The sequence below is a fragment of the Salvia splendens genome, chromosome 10 (assembly GCF_004379255.2).
Source record: "Salvia splendens isolate huo1 chromosome 10, SspV2, whole genome shotgun sequence".
NCBI classification, from domain to species: Eukaryota; Viridiplantae; Streptophyta; class Magnoliopsida; order Lamiales; family Lamiaceae; genus Salvia; species Salvia splendens.
The window spans coordinates 22381615-22407353 of record NC_056041.1 but is presented as its reverse complement, the minus strand read 5'-3'; the positions used below and the strand labels follow the sequence as shown (position 1 = coordinate 22407353).

Sequence of the window (25739 nt, the reverse complement as noted above, 5' to 3'; positions counted from 1 at the left end):
TGCAGAGCAAGGGTAAAAGTGCTCGGTAGTTTCCGAGCACAAGTAAGGTGCTTGGCGAGTGTTGGTCGGGAAACAGTGTTTTTTTGGTAGTGTTTCCACTATATTAATTTTGGATTGCCTCAATTAATCATGGACGAAACGAAAAGAGTATTAATTTTGGGAGAATATTATAATTTTAAAATACTCCTACTCAATTAACGGCATCTTTGAAATTTGAATATGAAAACACATAAGTTGGACAGATAATCGATAAAATTCACGTTTTGTCGTATGTCGTCTATTAAATGGAGTAAGTTAGATGAGTAGTGCCAATCTTGAGTGTTGTCGTACATAGGGTTCAGTATATTCGAGGAGCCGTTCTTGAAATATTTGAAGCAAACCAAAAATATATATAAGTATCTAACACTGCAGCATTGTATACATTAAACTCGCAGTATCACAATTCTTGTTGATAAATAAAATAAATTTATAGGTCAAGAAACATGGATGTATGCATGCTTTGTTGACGGAGGTTCAGAGGGTCTCCTCGTCCACTCCTCCTTTGGCTCTTACTGTTTGCTGCCAACCCCGACTCTTCTGTCTTTGCATGCACTCTCTTGTTTACACCAACTATGCTATATGTATATATGCATTCTTTCTTGCTTTCTCTTCTGCAACTACAAAAGAAGCCTACCACCGTCTCTAGCTTGTTGCAATGGAGATGGACAAAACCACTGCAGCTCTAGAGGCCATCAACAATGAAACTATTGATCTGGTAGTTAAAAGTTTATATTTCTTGATTATTTACATATTATTGTTGCATGTATATATTTCGTAAGTATATGTCGTCTCTCAGGAGAATATCCCTATCGAAGAAGTTCTTGATAAATTGAAGTGCACGGAAGAGGGACTCAGCTCGGATGAGGTGGAGAGACGGCTTCAAGTGTTCGGTCACAATAAACTCGAAGAGAAAAGGGTATTAATATTTTGATATTAGTATTCGATATTTAGCCTTACTAGCTAGCTAGCTAATATTTTGTGTTTGGTGTGATAAATGAAGGAGAATAAAATACTGAAGTTTTTGGGGTTCATGTGGAATCCTCTTTCTTGGGTGATGGAAGCAGCAGCTATTATTGCTATTGCTATTCCTCATGGAAAGGTAAAGTGAAGAACATGAGTAATAAGTATAAGGAAATGAAATTAATTACTCCTACATATATGCGTAATGAAAGTGTTTGCGTTGCAGAAAAATAACGTTGATTATAGCGATTTCGTTGGGATTATGGGTCTTCTTATTGTGAATTCAACCATAAGTTTTATCGAGGAGAATAACGCTGGAAATGCAGCTGCAGCTCTTATGGCGCGGTTGGCTCCTAAAGCAAAGGTGATTTAAAAGCTTGTGTTTAGTACTTTTCCAATTAATTTGATTCTCAAATTTCATCTCCCTCTGTGAAGGTTTTACGCGACGGGAAATGGAACGAGGAAGATGCAGCAGTTTTAGTTCCGGGAGATATTATTAGCATAAAACTCGGGGATATAATTCCTGCGGATGCAAGATTACTCCAAGGAGATCCTTTAAAGATTGATCAGGCTAGTCTCTTTTATGTTCTTACAACTTACATTCTTCAAAATCTTAATTATTTTAATTTTAAGATAATATTTCAATTTTATGACCCAAATTTTATGAGTTATGTTATGAAGTGATATGTTGTGTATGTTTCAGTCGGCTTTAACAGGAGAGTCACTGCCGGTGACGAAGCATCCCGGTGATGGGGTGTACTCGGGCTCGACATGCAAGCAAGGTGAGATTGAAGCAGTTGTGATTGCCACTGGAGTCCATACTTTCTTCGGTAAGGCGGCTCATCTTGTCGAAAACACCACTCATGTTGGCCATTTTCAGCAGGTTTTCTACTTTCATGTCTCTTTCTGTCTCTTTTTATTCCGTTCGCCAATAAATGTTTTCCAATGACCATTAGGTGTTGACATCAATCGGAAACTTCTGCATCTGCTCTATCGCGACCGGCATGGTGTTTGAAGTGATCGTGCTCGCATGCCAGCATAGGAAATTCCGGGACGCGATAGAGAACCTTCTTGTGCTGTTGATCGGTGGAATCCCCATCGCGATGCCCACGGTTCTATCTGTCACCATGGCTATTGGCTCCCACCGGCTTTCGCAGCAGGGCGCCATCACCAAGAGAATGACAGCAATTGAGGAAATGGCTGGGATGGATGTTCTCTGCAGTGACAAAACCGGCACTCTAACTCTCAACAAACTTAGCGTCGACAAAAACATCGTTGAGGTATTTGCCAAAGACGTTGACAAAGATATGGTCGTCTTGATGGCTGCAAGAGCTTCCCGGTTAGAGAATCAAGACGCGATTGACTGCGCCATTGTTTCAATGTTAGATGATCCTAAAGAGGTAGCCTAATGCAATCTACTATACTTTATCTGTCCCAATCCGATAAATGTGGCTTCGATTCATGCCTGTTTCTTTAACTGAAGGCGAGGGCTGGGATAACGGAACTTCACTTCCTCCCGTTCAACCCGACCGACAAGAGGACTGCACTCACCTACTTAGACAGTGATGGAAAAAAGAAAAGAGTGAGCAAAGGTGCTCCGGAGCAGGTAATAAGTCCAATTCAGCCATTTATTTACGTACGATATTACTAACGCGAAAACATCCGCGCCTGCAGATTCTTAACCTCGCGTATAACAGATCAGAAATTGCAAACAAAGTGCACTCTATCATCGATAAATTTGCTGAGAGAGGTCTCAGATCGCTTGCTGTTGCTCGCCAGGTTACTTTTCTACAGATTAGATGTATAAATAGTAGTACTACCTTATTTACTAACGTAAAATCATACGTTTTAGGAAGTCCCGGAAGGAACGAAAGAAAGCACTGGCGGTCCATGGGAATTCCTTGGCCTTCTCCCTCTCTTTGATCCACCTCGCCACGACAGTGCAGAGACTATCAGAAAAGCTCTTGATCTTGGAGTTAGTGTTAAAATGATAACCGGTTCGTTATACGACATTATTTGAACATTCTCGATATGAAACATTACAAGAAATTTAAATGTTGATCTTGATTAGGTGATCAGCTAGCAATTGCAAAGGAGACCGGACGGAGGCTTGGAATGGGCACCAACATGTATCCTTCCTCATCATTGCTTGGAGACCACAAGGACTCATCGGCTGCTGCTCTGCCCGTGGAGGACCTTATCGAGAAAGCTGATGGCTTCGCTGGCGTCTTTCCAGGTAATCACACTATTACTACTTGAGACAGACAGCGTCTTACCAACTGAACAATGCTTTGCCAGTATGATTTTACCAAACATTCATGGCTGCAGAACACAAGTACGAGATTGTGAAGATCTTGCAAACAAGGAAGCACATATGTGGGATGACAGGGGATGGAGTGAACGACGCGCCAGCGCTGAAGATCGCAGACATAGGAATCGCGGTTGCAGATTCCACTGACGCTGCTCGCAGTGCCTCAGACATAGTCCTCACCGAGCCAGGTCTGAGCGTCATCATCAGTGCTGTCTTAACGAGCCGAGCAATCTTCCAGAGGATGAAGAACTACACAGTTACCATTAAACTTAACTAACACTTCTTAACTAATTCTTCCTAATTTGCAAGGTCAATGATTTTGATCCTTAATTTTTTTTGTTTGGCAGATATACGCTGTGTCGATCACAATTCGTATAGTGGTAACCTTACAACCACTCCTCTTTAACAATACGAATGTTTTTCATAAATACTGATGATGCATACTCGCACAGATGGGATTCATGTTGCTCACAGCGTTTTGGAAGTTCGATTTCCCTCCCTTTATGGTTCTTGTCATTGCAATTCTTAATGATGGTAACAATGTGTGCCCGTATTGCTTTCTATCTACATGTTCATGTTTGTGTTCGTGTTCGTGTTTTCTATACATTTTTCTTCAATTTAGGTACTATTATGACAATTTCAAAAGACAGAGTTAGGCCATCTCCAATGCCAGATTGTTGGAAATTGAGTGAAATTTTCGCGACCGGGATTGTTCTAGGAGCTTACCTTGCTCTCATGACGGTTATATTCTTCTACTTAGCCTACGAAACAGACTTTTTTGCGGTAATTAAAGACGCATCTTGCATCGCGCAACAATTCCTTTAGATTATAAAAGCATGCATCCGTAAATAATTGATCTAACTACGTCGTGCTAATGATTTTGATCAGAAACATTTCCATGTGGAAGATTTCAGCAAGCACGTCGGCGAACTAATAGACGAAAGGTCAAAAGAAGTGAAAGAGAAGCTGTCGTCTGCTGTGTACCTTCAAGTGAGCACCATCAGCCAGGCATTGATATTTGTGACTCGGTCGAGAGGGTGGTCCTACACAGAGAGGCCCGGTCTCCTCCTTGTGGCGGCGTTCATCATTGCACAACTGGTTGCAACCTTATTATCCGCAGAGGTGACGTGCGGCATGTTTGGAATACAGAGAATAGGGTGGGGATGGTGTGGTGTGATCTGGTTGTACAACATCCTGTCATACTTGCTGCTTGATCCTATCAAATTTGGAGTCAGATATGCTCTCAGTGGGAGAGCATGGAATCTTCTTCTTAACCAAAGGGTTTGTTCTACTTATATCAACATACTATCTTAAACTGCTAACTGCTAACTAGGTCAACACGAAGCCATTTGTAGCAACATATAAATAGTTTCGTGTTGACATCTATAACATAGGCTATTGACATAGTTAGCAGTTCGCAAATAGATAGCAACTCATCACATCACTAGCTATTTATATTTTTGGTTTCAGACTGCCTTCAACTCCCAAAGGGATTTCGGAAAGGAGGCACGAGAAGCAGCGTGGGCAGCAGAACAGAGAACCATACACGGTCTGCAATCGGCAGAAACCAAAATGTTCAGCGACAAAAACACCTCGAGGGAGATGAACATCATGGCCGAGGAAGCAAAGAAACGCGCTGAAGTTGCAAGGTCAGTCTAAATGTACAAAAATTAATGTTTTCCAAAACTGAAATACTTACATGATTGCTTCTTCATTTTATAGGTTGAGGGAGCTGCACACATTGAAAGGGAAGGTGGAGTCCTTTGCAAAGTTGAGGGGTTTAGACATTGATGTCAATCCACACTACACTGTGTGATCATATATATCCCCCCTTGAAGCTATGTTAGTGTAATACATTCATCCATCCACAGAAAGAGTCAAATTAATAAGACTGTATGCATATGTATTTTTATCCATTTATTCACCTTTCATTGTATTTTGCTTGAAGTTAAGTTTTGGAGCAACAGATTGGCCAAAAGTAGAAGAGATATTGAGAATGGATATGAATTAGTAGTGTTAGCTAGCTACTTCAGTTATGATGTTGTTGCAATTTCCTCTTCATTGTTTGTGCAAATAATTCTGTGGACAATATTATGTTACTTGCAACATTATAGATTTGATACCAACAAATTGCCATTTAGACATTTGTATATGTCACATGAAGATAGATGGGCCATCAAATAATTTGTAATGACACTGTTGCGGAAATTTGCTCTTTCATTCGAAGTAAAAAATGTCAACAAAGCATCAACCGTTGAAACTGTGTTGACATTTTTTGTTGCTATGATTTTATCATCTGTTGACATTTTCCAACAATCCAAATTATAGTTTTAAGTTTTGTATAATATTTAAAATTTGCATTTGATTACACCCTCTAGAGTATAAGTTACATGAATCTCATATATTGAAAAATTACATAATAATCTAATGAAACAAAATTAATTATTCACAAATCAATAAAGTGTTTAATTTTTTTTACTAAAGGCTCATTTTAGTGCTTAACATATTGCGATTTTTTTATTTTGGTCCAAAACATTATCTTTTGAATTATTCGGTCCCTCACAAATAAAAACGGGTCACATTAAGTCCATTTTGGACGGTTCCGTCAAAAATTTGACGGTCAACGAATTTTAATTACATTTTGACCGGATTAAGTTAATAAATATATTTTATTAATGTCTAATATCTAATTAACTCAAAGCTAAGTGATTGTAATCCATGGAGACCTCTTTCAGAGAGGTCATACTGTCGAAGAAGTCGGGAGGGAAGGAGGTGAACTTGTTATTGTTGACGGAGAGCGTTTTCAGAGAGTTCAACCCGGCGAGACTCGGGAGGGCGCCGGAGAGCGGGTTGTTTTGGACCTCCAAAGTTCGGAGAGATGTGAGCTTTCCGAGGAAGGGAGGCAGCGAGCCCTAGAGGCCAACATCATCTTTCCCCTTTACCCCCTCCGCCATACTTGCCGCCGCTGACCTCGCCATCACAGCCGCCACCTCTGACGCCGACTTCTTCCCTAGTCTCCAACAAATCCAAGTCGTCGTCGAATTCCATCAATTCGTTCCGCAAATGCCTCCACCACGTCAGATTCGTTTCCTCCGCGATGACGAGAATGTAAGCGATGAGGTTGTAGGGGTGAGCTGCATACTCGGCAGTGGAAAAGGTGTTGAGCCAGTGCCGCGTTTGCTTTTGCGGCTCGCGGATCTCCGCCACCCACTTCCCTAGTCTTGCTGTCGGACGTCACTGTGGATTGGGGCCTTTTTTGGGGATGGAGGGGATGAGATGATGGATGAACAAAGACAATATGTTTAAAATCAAATAGGTAGAATACATTATTGTGTTAAAATTGTTAATCCAGTCAAAATTAAGTTAATTGGCGTTGACCGTCAAATTTTTGACTAAACCGTCCAAAATGGACCAAATGTGACCCGTTTTTATTTGTGAGGGACCGAATAATTCAAAAGATAATGTTTTGAACTAAAATAAAAAAATCGCAATATGTTAAAGACCAACATTGGCATTTAGTTTTTTTTTCCATTAAAGTGTTTAATATTTTAAGTGAACAATGCACTAATACACTATAAGATTATGACTTTTAATAAAAGTAAAAAAAAATGGGGATCGAATAAGGTCATATTATCGGATAAATCCAATCTATTACCTAGCGTCTATCTTAGCCAAACGGTGGAAAATGGATTGTATCTATTTTAATGTTGGACGCAGTGAAATTAGTCCACGTCTATCTTTAACTACTTCAACCATGTCTATTAAAGCTACATTGTTCTTCTCTTTTTTTAGATTGGTGCATTATTCTTCTCTTTTGTTTTTAGATAATGCTGCAAATATTGGGAATATAAATAGATGGAAATAGCATTTTGCATTTAGAGCTAGTAATTTTCGATACGATACAAACATGTACGAAATTAATAGGCTTGGATCAAGCTTTTTTGGGTTTGAATTCTTATCGGGTTGATCCAATAAAAAATTGAATATTTTGGGGTATGTTTGAGCTACTCGTTAAGAAATTATTATTTTTATTATTTAAAAAGGTATTACACTTTTTATTATTTAAATTTAAATTTTGATTAACTATTAACCTTGTTATAACAAGTTCTAGTTCCGTGATACTCCCACTGTCCTATAAAATAGAGCTTTTTTCATTTTGGCCTGTACTCTCTTTTATTGGTAATTTCTTATTTTCTTCCTCTCAAATGAAGTTGTCCGACTTTCCATTATCCATAATCCAATTATTTTTTCTTTCTACCTCTCTTATTTTACCAATTAAGTATTAAAACTCATGCCATTCCAAATGTCTGTTTTATGGGACGGATGGAATATCAGATTTTATCATGTGATAACAAATTTTAATAATGTAAGGCCATGTTTGGTGGTCAGGATTTTATCTGGGAAAGTAATCTGATTCCATAAACTTTAAATTCATGTGTTTGTTTCGGTTTTTAATTAAATTGGGAAAGTAATCAGAATCCCGAGAACATGGAAAGTTAGTACAACTTTCCAGGATTCTGAATCTTAACATTTCTTAGGTATTCGTTTTCCCAGTTTTAGGATTCTTACATATTTAATGCATTATTATTATTATTACTATTATTATTATCATTATTATTATTTACAATGTATTAAAAATGATATAAAATTATAAATCATATCGAGTACTACTTAATTTTGGTATAAATAACTATAATTAAAATTATCATAATTTTAGCTATATTATAATATATATATATATATATATATAAGATATATAGGATTGTATTCAAATCCTTTTCCCCTTATTAATCCAATCTCCTTCTTAATCTCATCCATGGATTTGTAGTGATCGGATGGTTAAAATATTTGGCTGAAATTAGTTAATTCTCTTAATATTTAACGTGTAAAGGGCTTAATAGACATTAGCATTTGGAGTTAGTTATGGAATGCTCTATGATTTCAGCGGTAGAGTATTCCAGCAGTTTAGCAAAATATTTTATGCAGATTTCGTTGAATTGTTACTCCATTCGTCCGGGTTTAATTGAAGAAGGTGAAGCAGCCGATTTCCCCCGGCGGCAAACTCGCCGAATTCCTGAACTCGCTCTTCGCCAGCGGAAACATGAAGAAGAGCAAAATCGGTGGTGACGTGTCGCCGTCGCTGAAATCCACAAACGCATCGACGTGCTCCTCCGCTTCGTCGTTCTCCCGATCCTGCCTCAGCAAAACGCCGTCTTCTAGAGGCAACCACTCCGCCGGCGCAAAGAGATCCGTGAGATTATCTCCGGTCAGCGTGATTGTCGACGACGATCGCCGCCACAAATCACTATAATCAGAAATCAGCAACAAATCATCACCAAATCGCGACGTTTCCACGAAGAATCACAACAACATGAACAGCATCAGAAGCGTGATCAACGAAGAGCTCATGGCGCCCGTCATGGATCAAAACCGCCGCATCGAGGAGGTGGCGAGAGATCTGCTGAGGAATTATCAGAGGAAAAATCAAAATCCTCACGTCAAACACGATGTTGTCGATCGAAATTTCGATGAAGACGAAGACGACGATGCATTATATGTGATATACATAATCTACATATTGTATAGTATAATGCAGAGTGTAGTTTCTGTAATGCATTATATGTGATATGCAATGAACATTTATCTTGACCCGTTTAATTTAACTTATGCCGTGTTTTGATGTTTGGCGCACGTGTCTTGTTTTCTCTAAGTCTAATTAACGTTGTCCAAATACACGAGCTGCAGTAATTCATCTGGGGTTGCACATTCATAGCGCGTAGCTTTATATTGAAACATGATTGCCAGTTTTTTAATGTGGGGTTTATGGTTCATTCATTCCCCTAGGGTTGCCCAATTATGGGGGCTAGGTGTGTAGTATACTGTGAGAAACACAACCTCTACAAAGGACCGCGAGTATGAGGCATTCCTTTAAGATTTAATTTTCGGTATGGCTAGGTTAGTAGTTTAAACCGCTACAAGTAATGCGTCAAATGTTATTAGATAATGGATGGTATTGATTATATAATGCATGATATGCGAACGGCAATGTATAGGTTTTATGAGCGGGTTTATTTGTATATGTTATAGAATTTCATGAATAGGTCAGTCGTTAAGGGTTTAGGGTTCATTCACTCCCATAGGGTTGCCCAATTCCGAGGGCTAGGGTGTAGTATAGTGTAAGCAACACAACCTCTACGAAAGGCCGCGAGTATTAGTCCGTCCTTAAGGGTTTAGATTTTGGCGTGGCTAGGGTAGTAGTTTAAGCCGACACACATAATGCACCAATTATTTATAGATAATGCATGTTATTGAATACATAATGCATGATATGTTAACTGCAATGTATTGATCTTTTAGTCGTTTAGTCTGGTTTTGATTATTTGGGGTTTAGGGTTCATTCATTCCCCTAGGGTTGCCCAATTTCGGGGGCTAGGGTGTAGTATATTGTAAGCAACACAACCTCTACGAAAGACTGCGAGTATTAGTCCTTCCTTAAGGGTTTACATATTGTAAGCAACACATAATGCACCAACTGTTTATAGATAATGCATGGTATTGAATATATAATGCATGATATGTTAACTGTCATGTATTGATCTTCTTAGCCGTTTTGTCTGGTTTTGATTATATGGTGTCGCTGTTGTTTTTGATATAAGCAAACAAAGGATGCGGAAGGTGGACAATGTTACAACATGGTATTATGTTGTACTCCCTCTGTCCCATTAGAAATGCAACGTTTTCCTTTTTGGGAGGTCCCACTAAAAATGCAACATTTCCTTAAAAGGAAAAAATCGGGGAATTTTAATTACTAATTAAGGCTCACTAATTAAGTTCATTAAGCATTAAAAAATAAAAAAACCCTAGCAGACCCTACCCTACCTACTCTACAATCACTTTCCGTCTACCATCATTTCTCCCAAACGATGGCTTAATTTCTCCGCCGCCAAGCCTCCGACGACCCTGCGCCGCCAGGCCTCCGACGATGACAAAGCTTCCCGCTTTCCCATGCGCCTCCGAAGACGAGAACGCTTCACGATGTCTGATTCACCTTTCTCGCCGCTTGATTTCCCCGTTCGCCTCCAGGATTTCAGTCATCGATCGTCTTCCATAGGTCAGTCCTAATTTGCTCTTAATTTCTCTGTTAACTTAAATTTCTGAATTAATGCTTGATTTTCGTGATGCACCTCTGTTTTCTGGATGCGTCTCTTATTGATCTGTGTTTGTAATTCTGTGTTTTGTTTACATTTTTATTGAGCAATTGAGAATGGTGATCGAAATTACTTTGGTGAAATTGATTTGATTATGCCTTGAAATTTTAGTGAGGATTCAAAATAGGCAGATGCATATTGGTTTCTATGTTTGATGTTTCTTCTCGTCAATGCTTATTCCCAATTGAAAATATAACATGTTTGGTAGACGAAATGCAAAATTAGAATTCAGTAAAAACCTAAACATGAAATTTTGGTACTTTTTTTAGTTCTTTAACTTTATAATCTCGTCTCTCATTTTCTAATTCATTCAGAAATTGTTACTCCTTTACAGATCACATCTGATTGCAATCTTTTGGTTTATTAAAAACAAGATTAGTATGTACTCTTATCAGAGAAATTGTATTTATGCTGATTTTTGCATTAAGACAAAGCAATAAAGAGATTCCAAGTAAGAAACATAGTTGAACAAGCAGATGGTAGGAATATCCAGGAAGCGTCCATTAAGTTACTTACAAAAAATGTGCATAATGTCATGTGTAGCTTACAAAAATATGCATAATGTTATGTGTGACTTACAAATATATGCATAATGTCATGTGTGACTTACAAAAATATGCATAATGACATGTGAGACTTACAAAAAATGTGCACACTGCCACACACCCCTTCAGTTCTAGCTTCTTATGTATTGTCACCCTGAGTCATACCCAGAGCATGCATTATCCTTCCAATTCCCTCACAGTAGTCCATCTCACGTAGGTGTGAAATGCATTGTATTGCCAACTTAGAAGGGACTACCAGGTTTTGCGGTAGTTCCTGTCTTCTTATCAGTGCTTCTTTCCCCAAATGTGGTAGCTTGTACCTGTTATGTCCTTTGTTCTTCATTATCTCTATAAAACAGCCCTGCAAACTTAAGAATACATTGTTTAGTGTTGTGGGGCTTAACTCTTCAAATGATTTCTCAACAGCCTTAACTAGATCATCCACTATCTTGCATGCAGTCTGCACTTGAAGTGATTGTATGGATCGGAACCACCCTAAATCATTGACATTGGTATCTGGGGAATTAGAGGGTTGCTGGACCATTCTGATGTTGAAACCAGATTGTGATGCAGCTGCCCTGAATTCTGGATCTGTATCCATGATATGTGGTCTTGCATTATCCTGTTGTATAAAAATGTCTTTGGATGCATCTTTTGGCCATTTAGATATAATGGCTGGAATTATCTGCATGCATATAGTAAATGCATTCAGAAAATGCATATTCAAATAATCAAGCATACATAACATAACCTATCATCCCCCATTTTATTACCTTATTAATCATGCAGTCCTTGATCACATTTTTGTTGATGCTTTGAATAGCTTTAGTTTCTATTGTGCCCGCATCTCTATTCTTGCTCTTTCTTTGTGCTGGTACTTGAACAGTGAAGGGAAATATTCCAATTTTCCCATCAAACAATATATCACCATTATCTGCGAATAAAGGTCTTGCCACAGCACACATAAACATAATTTTTTGTATGAAATTCTTGTTTTGACAACTCCTATGTGGCTCATCTTCTTCAGGTGCTAAATAAAATCTGCGTGATGCTTGGGACATGTAAAACCACTTCTCATCAAAGTGTATAGTGTTACTCATATTCCTAAACTTGATTTGGTTGCATACCCTGTCTAGTTCTAAGGCATCTAATGTGAATCTTAACCTTAGAAGCTTATTCGGGGCTGTTAAATCTGGCCTAATTGCTGATGTGTGTGCTCTGATCAGTCCGGCATCAACCCATCTCCCTACAGTTGTCTTACTACATTGCAAACCCACTGCCAATGATCTGATTGACCCTCTTTTTGTGTAATGTAGAGAAGAAAGCAAAGCTAAATCAAGAGTAACACGTTTGCACCTTGATCCTTTTGTTATTTTGCCGCTGACTGAGTTAATTGTTTCCCCTTGTTCTTGTTGCTTCTTCGCAGCTTGCCAATACCGATATATTGATGTTCGAGATATGTTGAATTTTTCTTCAGCGGCCTTGAACATGCCCCTCTTTGGTTTGCCGTTGACGGATGCTCGAAGTAGGAACTGCACAACTGCATTGCGTTGTGGTGTTGTTAAATTTTTCTTTCCCACCATTGTACTTTTTGTGTTGTTGTAGAATGATAGTAAAAAAAACTCCAGACATAATGCTTGATCTTCATTTTATAGACTTTTGGTTTATTGATGTGGCGCCATTTTGGAAATTGTTTGCAGCGCCATAATTTTAATAATTAGCCGCCAATTTTGAAAATTAGACTTCGAATTTTTATTAGATGTGGTTGTTCTAATTACTTTGGCATTTGTTTTGTTTATCATTTTTTATTGTGATTATTATAATAATTTTTTAGAACATTATTTAGAAATGTGGAATCAAAATTACTAATATGAAATGCTTAAGTATGGACGGCAAATTTGGCAACCAAATGTCAAATTTATTCAAGCCAACAAAATAGAATTAATAAATCAAGTCAATATATTCACTTTTACTCTCTCCTTTAAAACATCCACCAATTTTTTCTCTCTCTTACTTTTCTTTCTTCTTTAAAACATCCACCTACTTTTTCCCTCTTTAATCATTCAAACTTTTCTCTTTCTTACTTTTCTCTCTCCTTTAATCACTCACCTACTTTATTCTCTCTCCACTTAAATTCACTAAACCATCTTGCATAAAATCTTGTGCCCAAAAGGAAACTTTGCATATTTATCGGGACGGAGGGAGTATGTAATAGCGATACAACATAATGTCTAAAAACTAATACATGATGTACTAATAAATAATGCATAGAAAAAGCCAAATAATGTACAGATTCAATCAAGTAATGAACATACAAATAATGCATTCACTCTTTGCACCATGTAGAACAGCAGTCACATAATGGCTAAACCATGATAAATAGTGCATCGAAATATCAACATTATGTACAGATTCAATCTAATAATGAACATGCAATTATTGCATTGACCCATTGACCCATGTAAAACAACAGGTTTATAATGCCTAACACATGATAAATAATGCATGAAAAAGGTAAATAATTTACAAAAAGGTAAATCCTGCCCCATTTCATTTAAGTTGTGCTGTGTTACGATGTTTGGCGCACGTTTCTTGTTTTCCTTAAGGGTTTAACAAGCCCAGGGGCTAGGGTGTAGTATGTTTTAAGTCTTAAAAACGTTGTCCAAATACATGAGCTGCAGTAATTCATCTCGGTTTGCACATGCATAGCGCGTAGGTATTTTTTAAAACAGACATACATAAAGAACATTTTAGTGTAGTATAATGCGTAGTTTAGTTTCTGTCATACATTATTTGTAATATGGAATGAATATTTATCCTGACCCGTTTAATTTAAATTGTGTCGTGTTTCGATGTTTGGCGCACATTTCTTATTTTCCCTAAGGGTTTAACAAGCCTAGGGGCTAGGGTCTAGTATGTACGACAGCAACCACGTGATGCATAAAACATGATAAATAATGCATTCAAATAGTCAAATAATGTACAGAATCACTCAAGTAATGAACATACAAATATTGCATTCATTCTTAGAATCATGTACAACAGCAGTCTAATGATGCATAAATCAAGATAAATAATGCATAGAAATAGCTAAATAATGTACAACGGTCAGAAATTTCAATCCCTAGAGATGGACGACGTTACAACCTCGTATTATGTTGTATGCAATAGGGAAGGCAGGAAGAAGTCGAACGAGGATGACCAATTGAATGCACGAGTTTCACTTATTCATCTAGGGTTCAGATATCATCTCGGCTAGGGAGTAGTTTTTACCTATACACATTATGTACATATAATGCACCATTCACACATGTACACAAGCAGTCAATTAATGCACAATACTTGGTAAATAATGTATAATACTTGATAAATAGTGTACAGAAGCAATCAAATAATGCACAAAGGAAAATGACTTTCACCCATTCACATATGTACACAAGCAGTCAAATAATGCATAATATTTGATACATAATTTATACTATTAGTTAAATAATGTACAAATTCAATCAGATATGCACAAAGGAATATTATACAAGCAGATTTGGGAATTCTGGTTTTCACTCATGCACCTATGTACACAAGCAGTCACATAATGCCTATTACTTGATAAATAATGTAACGTACTAGCTATATAATGTACAGCTTCAATCAAATAATGCACATAGGAATATTGCATTCACCCATTCACCCACGTCCCTCAGCAAGCAGTCAAATAATGCCTAATAATTGATAAATAATGTATACTACTACATAAACAATGGACAGATTCAATCCAATAATGCGCACAGGAATATTGCATTCATCCAATCACCCATGTACACAAGCAGTCAAATAATGCCTAATACATGATGAATAATGTATACTACTAGATAAATAATGCACATATTCAATCAAATAATGCGCACATGAATATTGCATTCACCCAATCACTCATATACACAAGCAGTCAAATAATGGATAATACATGATAAATAATGTGTAATCATTAATTAATAATGTACCCAAACAATCAAATAATGCACACAAGAATTTTACATTCACCCTTCCACCCATTTACAAAATTTGTCGACGAATGCGCCAACGAAGACTACTTGATGTAGATCCTAGCCAATGCCATAAGCGAAGGCTCAATGATACCTCCCCTAAGCCTCAATACCAAATGCAGAGTCGGCTCTACAGAATTATTCATCACTCCGCTAATCAGAATACAGAGCGTAACAGCATAACTATATCTAGAAATGGAGAGAGGGAATTACCTTTCTGTATGTTGTAATCAGCAATTGTTAGGCCATCTTCAAGCTGCTTTTCGGCGAAAATCAATTGCTTCTGATCCGGTGGGATTCCTATACATAATTTCAAAAGGAAATCACATCAATTTACCATCAACAATTCATCACACCCCATTTTATTCAAATTAACATCGAACACCATAGAAACCTACCTTGTCGACGCCTTCAACAATTTGTTCACGCGCTACCGGAGTGAGAGTTGGAGAGTGAAACCGACAAAAACGATCACTTTCTGGAGATACCCGACGAAAAACAGTGGCGGCTAGGGTTTGAAGAGTGGTGGAATATGGGAAGACGAATTGCAGAGACGTAGAGAGATGGATAGACGTTTGGAGTGAGAGAGAGAGTGAGTAGATGGAAGGTTGTATCAAAATATCGTTGAAAATTCGCTCCTTCCGTTTTGGGCGGTTTTCAATTTGGTTGTTTTACTAGTTTACCCTTATAATGCACACAATCCACCATATAATGCACAAAATCCACCATATAATGCAACACGGGATTAAAAAATGGGATTTCATCCTGTACCTCCATCCACCAAATCCAACGACCCACATTAAGAAGGAACTTAAATCTAAGGGAGGAAAAGGAGATTAACACTACCCTATATATATATATATATATAGGAAAATGATCAATACAAAACTTGATCTCAATACAAAATCCAGACCAAATCCTGACCATGAGATTTGACAATCCAATGGTCAATAATTAAACAAAAACACAGAGGGTCATTGTAAAGCAGTGTTAGGTCATATTATAAACTTTGGGTTTGAGGTCATGTTAAGATCATTTCATGTCATCCTTACTATAATGACGTAAAAATAAGCTTACAATGACCTAAAAATGACTTTTGTATGCTTGGTTCTGCATTTTTGTATTAAGAATGGTTTTGCATGGATCAAAACCCTATATATATATATATGTTATTATCATAATAATATTTAATAATTTATTAAATAATTATATATAATTACATAATATAAATTATATAATAATAAATAATTATTATTATTTTATAAATTAATAATTAATCAATAAAGTCGTAGTTAAATTTCAAATTATAAAATTTATTCAATTATAATATTAGTAAATATTATAATTATAATTATAATAATCATATTTATTATTATATCATTTATGATTATAATACTCCATGTAACTATAATTGTAATTATATTATTATATATTATGATATATAATCTATATTTAAACTAATAATAAGTAAAAATATAATTAATATCATTTTTAAATAATAATTTGTTTAAAATTTTATATTAGTATTCTTTATTATAAATAAAAATAATAATAAGTAGGAGTATATTTTTAGTTTGGTGTTCAAATCTAATATAAAATTTAAAATCTTGATATTTTCTGCAAACACAGGAAAGTAAAAAATTATTAGGAATCATATTCCGGGGATTTATTTTCCCATGAATAATTTTCCTTGCCAATTTTACTTTCCCGTCAACCAAACATGGCATAAATATTTCTTTTAAAATTCCATATGAAATGGTTGATGATACTTTTACAAACAGTCAAACAATGACAACCACTCAGTGAGATTAATACAAGAAGTGTTTGATTATTGAGGAAACTTGAAGAAATATCTACACATCACATAAGTAAGCACATTAGTTGTGAAAGATTCAAATAATTTGAAAAACAAGTTTCCTGGTGTCTACAGAGTTAAGTTGAGGTTGAGTTAATCCTTCCTAAAACACACTTATTATGACAACCTAACAAAATAAAATTATAACTTAACAAAACCCACTCTAAACACTATCATCTTCTATTCACAACGACACAACCAACATGTTCTTTCCTGCATTCTAGACGGCATGAATCGGATTGTGACTCATGTCTGAAGTCCCGGAAGCTGGGTTAGCCTGAAACGCAGACGGTCTCGCAGAGCCCTCGACGAGTTTAAGGGAGAGGGCTGACGGCCCGCCATCCCCGATGGATTCCCCTAAGCTTAGATTTGACATGCCAACAAGCTCGTCCACGTTAATAGGGCTCTTCGAATGCACAGCAGTTGGCTTCACGACTTCATGGGCTTCTGCTATGGCGGGCTCTGTATTGTATCCTGGCCAAAACTGGACGGGCAACGGGAAGAGAGGAGCGACATAAGCAGGATACATGACAGGGTAAGGATATTGAGAGCCCTCCGGGTTTATCAGAGCAGTGTCCCCGTCGTTGGAGTTTGCAGATCCCATGGATTCGCATTCTTCATCCACAGCCGTAGGTGCTGCTGGAGTGCTGCTTTGTGTCTCGGCTTGAGAAGGATTCACAGGGAAAAAATCTCTCGACATGACAGTAGAATCGGCAGACTGCAGGAGGGGAAATTCAACATTTGAATGATTAGCTTTGCTTCCTAATTGAAAAGGAACACACCCTAACCGTATGATTTGCCACCAAAACCACCACTGCTATTTGTGTATTTGTACAAGCACATGCCAATATCTATCATCTGCCTATAATCAGATCGATAACTGGAGCCGTATGTTCCATAAGCATACATCATGTTTTGCATATAGGAAAGCGTTATTAAGGGCCTACTAAATGCGTAAAGATATACGTAGAGTTGAGAAATAAGGAAGCTTACTTCGTCGGCAACAATATCGAATAGGCTTGAGCGTCTCTTCCTCCTGGACACATTACTTTGTCTGATGAAGTACTTCTGGGCATGGCTAGCAACCTGAGTGGGTGTTCTAGAGACCACATAATTCCGTGCAATGCCACGCCAATCACCTTTCCCAAGCTTTTGCAAGCCAATTAGAAATAACCTATGTTCCTCTTCTGTCCAAGGCACTCCTGGAAAATAAAAGTACAAAGTAAAGGAAAAACGAAAAGACCATATATAAAAACAACGAGAAAAAAGCAAAACAGAATGGTGGAATCATTGAATATTACCAACTTCTTGATTGGCTATAAGCCCATAACAAGCGTAATGGTAATCTAAACTGAAATTTGATCATGGACAAAAGATATCGTGTGAGCCACCTATAGTGTCAGCACCTCTTTGAAACCTTAACCCCACCCCTAAAACTTCAGCCTACATCTTCGACTTCCCCTTTAGAATATAAGCATTGAATATTGCAAACTTATTCCACATGGCTCGCATAATCATTTTCAAGATCCATGTTTCGTTCTTATGTCCTTTTTAACTGTGAATTAGCATTCAAAGCTGCCATCATGGCTCGTTTATTTTGCTCAAATTTTGATATCATAGTTCTGCGCATAATCATTTTCAAGATCCATGTTTCGTTCTTATGTCCTTTTTAACTGTGAATTAGCATTCAAAGCTGCCATCATGGATACCCAAAGTAGAGACAGATTTGCAGGAATAGTTTAGACATCGAAATTTAACAAATATGTCGGACCAGAACAGTGTATAGCCGAGACAGAGTGGTATCCCATCCAACAATCAGACAACTCAGATATTCGATTTCGTCCTATCATTCTATTCTCTACAGAAACAGACACCACAAAAACCGATTTCAATTATCTCTTGTTCCCATTTATTCCAAGATTTTAGATTATATGATTAACACAAATTTCAGTTTTTTTTTCAAGAAGTTTCCAAGAAATCCATAAGAGGCAAAAATCACATATGATCATGCCAAAAACAGCCACTTTAGTTTCAGATTCTTCCCGAATCATTCAGAAACCAAAATAAGCCTAAAAATCAAGCAAGGACAGACGCATACAATCAGAATAGCACACAAATTGAGTAACACGTATAGCATGTCAGACTCGCAATGATCCCGTCTCATCTATAAAAGAGCGGATAACCTTCCCGCTTACGAGGCCTTTTAAAGAGTGAGCAGCAGATTAATATGGATAGATACAAATTAGGAAATTCAATCTCACACCGACCCTTATCTAAACGCTCCAACACTCTACACTAAACCCCAAAACAGTAAAACCTCGTTCAATCCTGATTCAACTCAACCAAAATCAACACTAAATCAAAAGCAATCAGATCCAAACACACACCCCAAATCACAATCACAAAACCTAACAACCGAATATAAAAAATAAAAATAAAAAACCTTTTTTCCTCTCGCGGCTGGAAGAGGAGCCAGCAACGAAGTCTTCCGAAGCGTAGCCATCGGCGGGAGAGGGGTGGTCAGGGGTGTCGGCGGGGGAGTTATGAGCAGCGCTTCCACTTCCGCCGCCCATGTAATGGGTCAAGTTGCCCATACTAGCGCTCTTCCGAATCGAGCCATCGGTCAATCGGACTCCGAAGAGCTTGACGCCTCGATTGGGGCAGGTGCGGGAGTTGTGGCCGTTGTGGCTGCAATGCGAGCACCGCCTCGTCATTTCCGTTTGTTGGATTTGGTACAATTACGAGATCCGAGAGAACATCGGGCTTCTGTTTTTCTTTTTCTTTTTTTTTTGTTCATATTTTGGTTTTGTAGCTAAGAGCATCCACAATAGCGCCTAGCGCACCGCCTAGCCGAGCGCCGGCGCCAGGCGGTGCGCTAGGCGAACTATTGCAGCCGCCTAGCCGATTTCGCGGAAAAAACCGCCTAGCGCTCGGCGGTTCCGCGGAGCTAGGCAGTGCGCTAGGCGATCCGCTAGGCGCTATTGCAGCGTCCGGATCGCCTAGCGCGAATTTTTAATTTTTTTTTATTCCGAAACACTATATATACGCGACTTACCTGTCATTTTCATTCGCACCACTTGTATTAACGAGTACTCTCTCTATCTAAATTTCTGTACAAGATCAACAACGGTAAATGGATCTCAACAACGAGCCTACTTCAGGGAGTAGCGGATCTCAAACTCCCCCGATCCCCGTGGGAGGTGGATGGAGTCAGATGCACCCGAGTCAGATGCACCCATACTACAACATGTACCCGTGGCAGCAGATGATGCCCGGGATATCAGCGGGGGGAGTCCGCCGGGGGCGTTTCCGGCGATGTCGGGGTGGATTGAATTATTGTACTTTTTTTAATTATTGTACTTTTTTTTTAATTATTGTAATATTTTTAAATTATTGTACTTTTTAAATTTTTAATCGTATTATTAATGTTTCTCGTATATGTCTCGTAAATTAAATTCCGTATATCGTGTGATTGTTAATTATGTCATTTTATATAATTGTTATTAGTGATGTGGCTATTGATGTGGCTGGGCTATTTATGATGTGGCTAGGCTATGGCTGGGCTATTTATGATGTGGCAGGAGGATTTTTAGTGCTTATGATGTGGCAGTGGCTGGGCTATTGCTGGGCTATTCCTATTGTGGATGGCCTAAACCGAAGGCCTGGTCTGGTCTGGTTTTGGTCTCTGCGCTGTGTGGTCTCTCTCTATTAGCGCTATCGCAGCTTCTGTAGAGTATATGCTAGCTCTGATAAGAAGAGCTAGAGAGATATAGACGAGAGGCTACCGGATCGGCGTAGAGAGAAGCGAGAGCGATCGCGTCATAGCGAGCTCATCGATGAGTCTTCTCTCTCTCTCTTATCTCGATACTCGTATACTCTCTCTCTCTCTCTCTCTCTCTCTCTCTCTCTCTCTCTCTCTCTCTCTCTCTCTCTCTCTCTCTCTCTCTCTCTCTCTCTCTCTCAAGAAAAGAATTACTAAATGGAAATGTGAAGAATAATAAGATTACTAAAAAGTTGTTTTCTTATTGAAATGATTTGAAAAGATATTATAGCTTCTTTAATTTAGAATCTATTACTAGTTTTTTATAAGATACACTTACCTTTTGAACTCATAAGATAGGTAAGAAATATACTTGTTTTACCTTTGGAATTGCTCTTAGTATAGCTATTTTGGAAACTTTTTATTAAATATTTTAATTTTTTTATTTTTATAGAATAAATCTCATATTCGAGTACTAATTTATTTTATTTATATACTCTTCCCGTCTCAAAATATGAATCACATTTATGGACACGAGTTTTAAGAATTGTAAAAAATAATGGGTTAGAAAATTTAGTGAAATTTGAGATCACTTTATTATATTGATTTTATTGTAGAATGTGAGTGAAGAGCATCCACAATAGTGGATATCAGGGCGGTCAAGAGGTAGGACGTCAGGGACGTCCGTGGGAGTGTTTGCCACAATAGCGGACAAGAGGTAGGACGTCCCGAACACGGACGAGCTCTTGTCCTTCACCAAAACCGGACATCCCATTTTTTACTTTTTTTTTATACTTAATATTTATAACTCATTGCACTTCATTTTTTGTATATTTGATAAACACCAACAATTAAAATGAATTAATCGTATTTTTCAATTTATTTTATTGGCTAGGGCGTCGGCTAGTCCTAGTGCTTATCCACTATTATGTAGTGGGATGTCCTAGTGATGTGGCAGTGCAGTGGGATGTCCTAGTGACGTGGCAGGAGGTGTTTTTGTGATGTCCTAGTGCTAGTCCGTTGGGATGTCCACACTAATGTGGATGCTCTAAGTTAGTGGAATGAGAGACATACTTATTATTTATAGTAAAAGTGGAATATGACTCTTATTGTAGGAATGACTAAAATAGCAAAATGTGACTCTTATTGTGGAACGGATGGAGTATTTAATAAGATACTTCCCTCGTCCGCTATTAGGAGTCTTATTTATTGGCGGCATGGGTTTTTAAAAATGTTAAGAAAAGTGGATGGAAAAAGTTAGTGTAAGAGGGGTCTCACTTGTTTATATTAGTTTTAAATAAAATATAAGTGAAATGTGTTAGTAGAATGTGAGACCATATTATCATTTATGGTAAAAGCGAACCGGGACTCTTATTCGCGGATGGTCTAAAATGAAAAAAGGTGACTCATATTCGCGGACGGAGGGAGTAATACTCATTTCATTAAATTTTTCTATTAACTTTTATTTGTATCTTTAAATTCGTGCTTTATTAAAACGAGATGTAGCTTTAATATTTTTGTTAATATTTCACATAAAGAATCCATATTTTGTTAATATTTTCCACTCATAATATTTTGTTAAAAGAGTTGAAATGAGACATCGAGATTATATCATCGTGTCCACCGGATAGAACCATATCTTCATTTTTTATTGCTTGAAACCAAATCTTCATTTTTTTATTGCTTATAAAAACTAATTGAAGCTGCATTTTTTTTAACATTTAACAGTTTTTAGTGGTTCAATAATTTTTTGCAACTTGATGCTAGTTTGTTATCCATTTGGTCAAATGTGAATTGATATTTGATGCGGCCTCCCCTCAATATATACTAAGAATATTCTATGAGGCAAATATTAAATGAAATGAAGATCTCCTTATAATGATAGGAATTAAATAAAGGTAGAAATGGAATAGATAGACATTATATGACAATTTATTTGTATACTATCATTTTAGTTTCTCCTTCCTTCTATCGTATATGAATACAATGTAAATATAAACACACAATTCGTATGAAAGAACACTACATTTTCAGAAATGAATAACATTGAATTTTAGAACTCTGATAATGTTATACTAGTATATCATAAAACTACAACAATTCGTAATCTTGTTTTATATTTTAAATGCATACATAATTATAACCTCATTACTAGCTAGCTGGTATTTAATTTTACAGCCGAATCTACTGATTCAAGGCTAAATATAACTTGAATCCACTAACACTACTTCCATCACATTTTCTTCCTCTCTTATTTATCAATTATATATTAAAATCCACATTATTTATAATTTTATTTATTTTTTTGAAAGGAGCGAGTATTATAAGAATTAAAAGATATAAATAGTGGATGAACATTCTATTTAGCTAAAATGGAACGCGTTTCTTAATTCTGGCCATTCCATTTTTTTAAGTCAAAATGGTAGCTAAAATATTTTATAATATCCGTTTTATATCGTATGTGTATATTAGTTGTAAATTAAATATGATTAATAATTGATCATTTTTTTATGGTGATTAGAAAAAATGTTATCAATTAAATTATATTAAGTCCGTGTCAATTGGTCAAGCGGTAGAGAGATAATGATTCGAAGTGATTGTCTGGTTGAGAAGACTGCTCCTGCTTCTTACCAAACTTTTTACACCAAAATTAGAGGATCAGGATTGATGAGCCCCACCACGTTCCACCTGCTTTAATACATTCCTTATTTTCACCTCTAATTTAATTATATATTTTGGTGTCATACCAATTTTCAGTAGAATTATAGAAAACAATATTTTCCCGAAAATGAATTGTTCGATGAATATTTCATCATTCAGCATCCAACTTTATTATTTGACTGATTCATTGCACATGCCCTTGTATTTATTTTATTTTATTTTATTTCATTTCATTTTTCTCCTCATTTTAAAATCCAGATTTTTTTTATTTGGATCGTGCCACGAATATTAGCTAGGGTATAAAAGCCCACAAATTAAGTAAGTTAGATTAGTAGACAACGAAGATATAATGGCCTCCCAAAGCAAAACATATCATTAGGCAATCTACAGTGGGCGGACGATAGCGCGTCCGATGTGGCTCCGCGGACGACGGACGATGCGTCGTTTGCGCCCTACGCTTTGTCCGCGGACGATGCAACGACGATAGGGCATCGTCCGCCCACTGTGGGCACCGCGGACGATGCAACGTGTTTTTATTTTTGTTTTTAATTCGAAATTTGTCTATTTAAACCTCGATTGTCATTCTATTTTTTGTATGAACATTTCTCGCATCTCTCATTTCTCTCATCTCTCACGTTTCTTCATCTCTCACAAACCAAAATGAACCACGACGACGATCGGAGTTCCTCGGAGGACGGTAGTCCGACCTTGACTCGAGCCTTAAATGCAGCCGTGCACGACGCAATGGCGGAATGCTTAGCCATAATGTAACGCGAGGAGGCGGAGGAGCAAATCCTCAGGCCTATTCAACGTCGGACGTTTGTCCGACGCGACCACGCCGCAGCTCACGAACGTCTACGTACAGACTATTTTGCCGAGCAACCACGGTGGGGCCCGACTGTTTTCCGCCGCCGTTTTAGAATGCCTCGTTACCTTTTTCTCAGCATTGTCCAGACGTTACAGTCACGTGATGAATACTTCTAGTATCGGGAAGATGGCATCGGCAGACCCGGACTTACGTTGTTGCAAAAGTGCATAGTTGCACTCCTTCAGTTGACCTACGGCACCAGCGCTGACATGTTCGACGAGTACCTCCACGTCGGGGATACAACAGGCCTCGAGTGCCTGAAGAGATTTTGTAGGGGAGTTGTGGAGGCCTACAGCGACACATATTTGCGAAAGCCAATAGCTGTAGATTGCCAGGGCCTAATGAGAATGCACGAGATGGCGCACTGCTTTCCTGGGATGCTAGAGAGCATCGACTGTATGCACTGGGCGTGGAAGAATTGTCCGACGGCGTGGAGAGGCCAATTCACTAGTGGATACAAGGGCAGCCACCCGACGATGATCCTCGAAGTCCTCGCCGATGTCATGTATGCGTGCATAATCTTGCACAACATGATAGTCGAGCATGAAGATGGGAGCATCACTGATTGGACCGATGACGAAAGTGCATCTATGTAATAGCCGAGACTTAGATTTCTCGGGAGTTACGAAATAAAATACTAGAACTTTTATTAAAGTATGAATGAGTATTTTTATTTCTTGAAAAAGGGTACAGTTACAATATTTTTTTTCAGAATCTCAAACTAAATTACAATCTTTGACGACGAAAATAAAAGTCGAGCTAGACTATAACATTTAGAAATCCCTAAGGGCTACTTTGGCTTTCGTCACCGGGCCGTCTCGGCCCCAGATTTTTGAACGAGCCGGGAGGGCGAGACCACGAGGGAAGACAGCCTCGTTGGCCAGCCGCAACACCTGCCAAAGCGCACAAGAACGAGAATTAGTTGCATGATATAGAGACAACTAAAAGAAGTATGAAAAGGGAAGGATAATACTACCTTTCCAGAAATGAGGAAGTGCTTAGGCTAAAGGGAGCAAGCCCAGCCAGCACCCTCCTCCAGCAGCTGTAGGGGCTCAGAAAGGTTGTGTTAAACCAGCTTGTACCCTCCTTTTTCAACCAGCCATTGTCAAGAATATCCATAGCAAATCTCAGCCTTTTTAGTGCACCTGCACAAGGAGACAAAATTCATGAATGAATCAGAGTACTCTCCACAAACAACCAAAATGCAGTTAAAGGGGCTATAGAGTGCAGTAGCCACAGCAAGTCCACGAGTACGCCCCATAAGCCACTAAAATCGGTTATGAAAAGAACTGGAGGGCCAGAGTACTTGCACTGCAATGCCACAAACAGATCAGCTGCTTTGTGCAGCCTAAAGACCAGTAACTGCACACACCACAGCCTTGCAGGCTTTCAGTTACACCTCCCCTCTATATAAGAGATAAGCACTCAGCCTCCTCCACCCTCACCAACACCACAAACAATCAATGCAGTGAGCCAAGAGAGGGAGTGG

General features: G+C 37.9%; 2 protein-coding genes across 2 annotated transcripts; one reads left to right on the top strand and one right to left on the bottom strand.

The window, feature by feature from the left end:
* Positions 1-694: 694 nt before the first annotated feature.
* LOC121752521 (ATPase 11, plasma membrane-type-like) lies at positions 695-5126 on the top strand. The gene is made up of 18 exons (XM_042147641.1): positions 695-754; positions 836-955; positions 1040-1138; positions 1226-1363; positions 1435-1569; positions 1703-1882; positions 1956-2399; positions 2483-2605; positions 2674-2778; positions 2852-2996; positions 3071-3235; positions 3328-3566; positions 3658-3690; positions 3763-3844; positions 3933-4093; positions 4199-4591; positions 4781-4959; positions 5033-5126. The coding sequence occupies exons 1-18, from the start codon at positions 695-697 to the stop codon at positions 5124-5126; spliced, it is 2895 nt and encodes a 964-aa protein (XP_042003575.1).
* Positions 5127-16983: 11857 nt separating this feature from the next.
* Positions 16984-19752, bottom strand: LOC121753018 (transcription factor KUA1-like). The gene is made up of 3 exons (XM_042148151.1): positions 19405-19752; positions 17955-18163; positions 16984-17679 (listed from the first exon to the last, which is right to left on the bottom strand). Exons 1-3 carry the CDS (start codon positions 19673-19675, stop codon positions 17182-17184), a joined length of 978 nt encoding a protein of 325 aa, XP_042004085.1. The 5' UTR covers positions 19676-19752; the 3' UTR covers positions 16984-17181.
* Positions 19753-25739: the final 5987 nt, after the last annotated feature.

What these genes read in the sequence shown, in the direction of transcription:
- LOC121752521 (XM_042147641.1), top strand. Translation starts at nt 695, where the DNA reads ATGGAGATGGACAAAACCACTGCAGCTCTAGAGGCCATCAACAATGAA. An exon ending in TTGCTATTCCTCATGGAAAG is followed by an intron (nt 1,139 to 1,225) that starts GTAAAGTGAAGA and finishes TTTGCGTTGCAG; the next exon opens with AAAAATAACGTTGATTATAG. An exon ending in ATCCTTTAAAGATTGATCAG is followed by an intron (nt 1,570 to 1,702) that starts GCTAGTCTCTTT and finishes TGTATGTTTCAG; the next exon opens with TCGGCTTTAACAGGAGAGTC.
- LOC121753018 (XM_042148151.1), bottom strand. Translation starts at nt 19,675, where the DNA reads ATGACGAGGCGGTGCTCGCATTGCAGCCACAACGGCCACAACTCCCGC. An exon ending in CAGCCGCGAGAGGAAAAAAG is followed by an intron (nt 18,164 to 19,404) that starts GTTTTTTATTTT and finishes TTTATTTTCCAG; the next exon opens with GAGTGCCTTGGACAGAAGAG. An exon ending in TCGATATTGTTGCCGACGAA is followed by an intron (nt 17,680 to 17,954) that starts GTAAGCTTCCTT and finishes CCCCTCCTGCAG; the next exon opens with TCTGCCGATTCTACTGTCAT.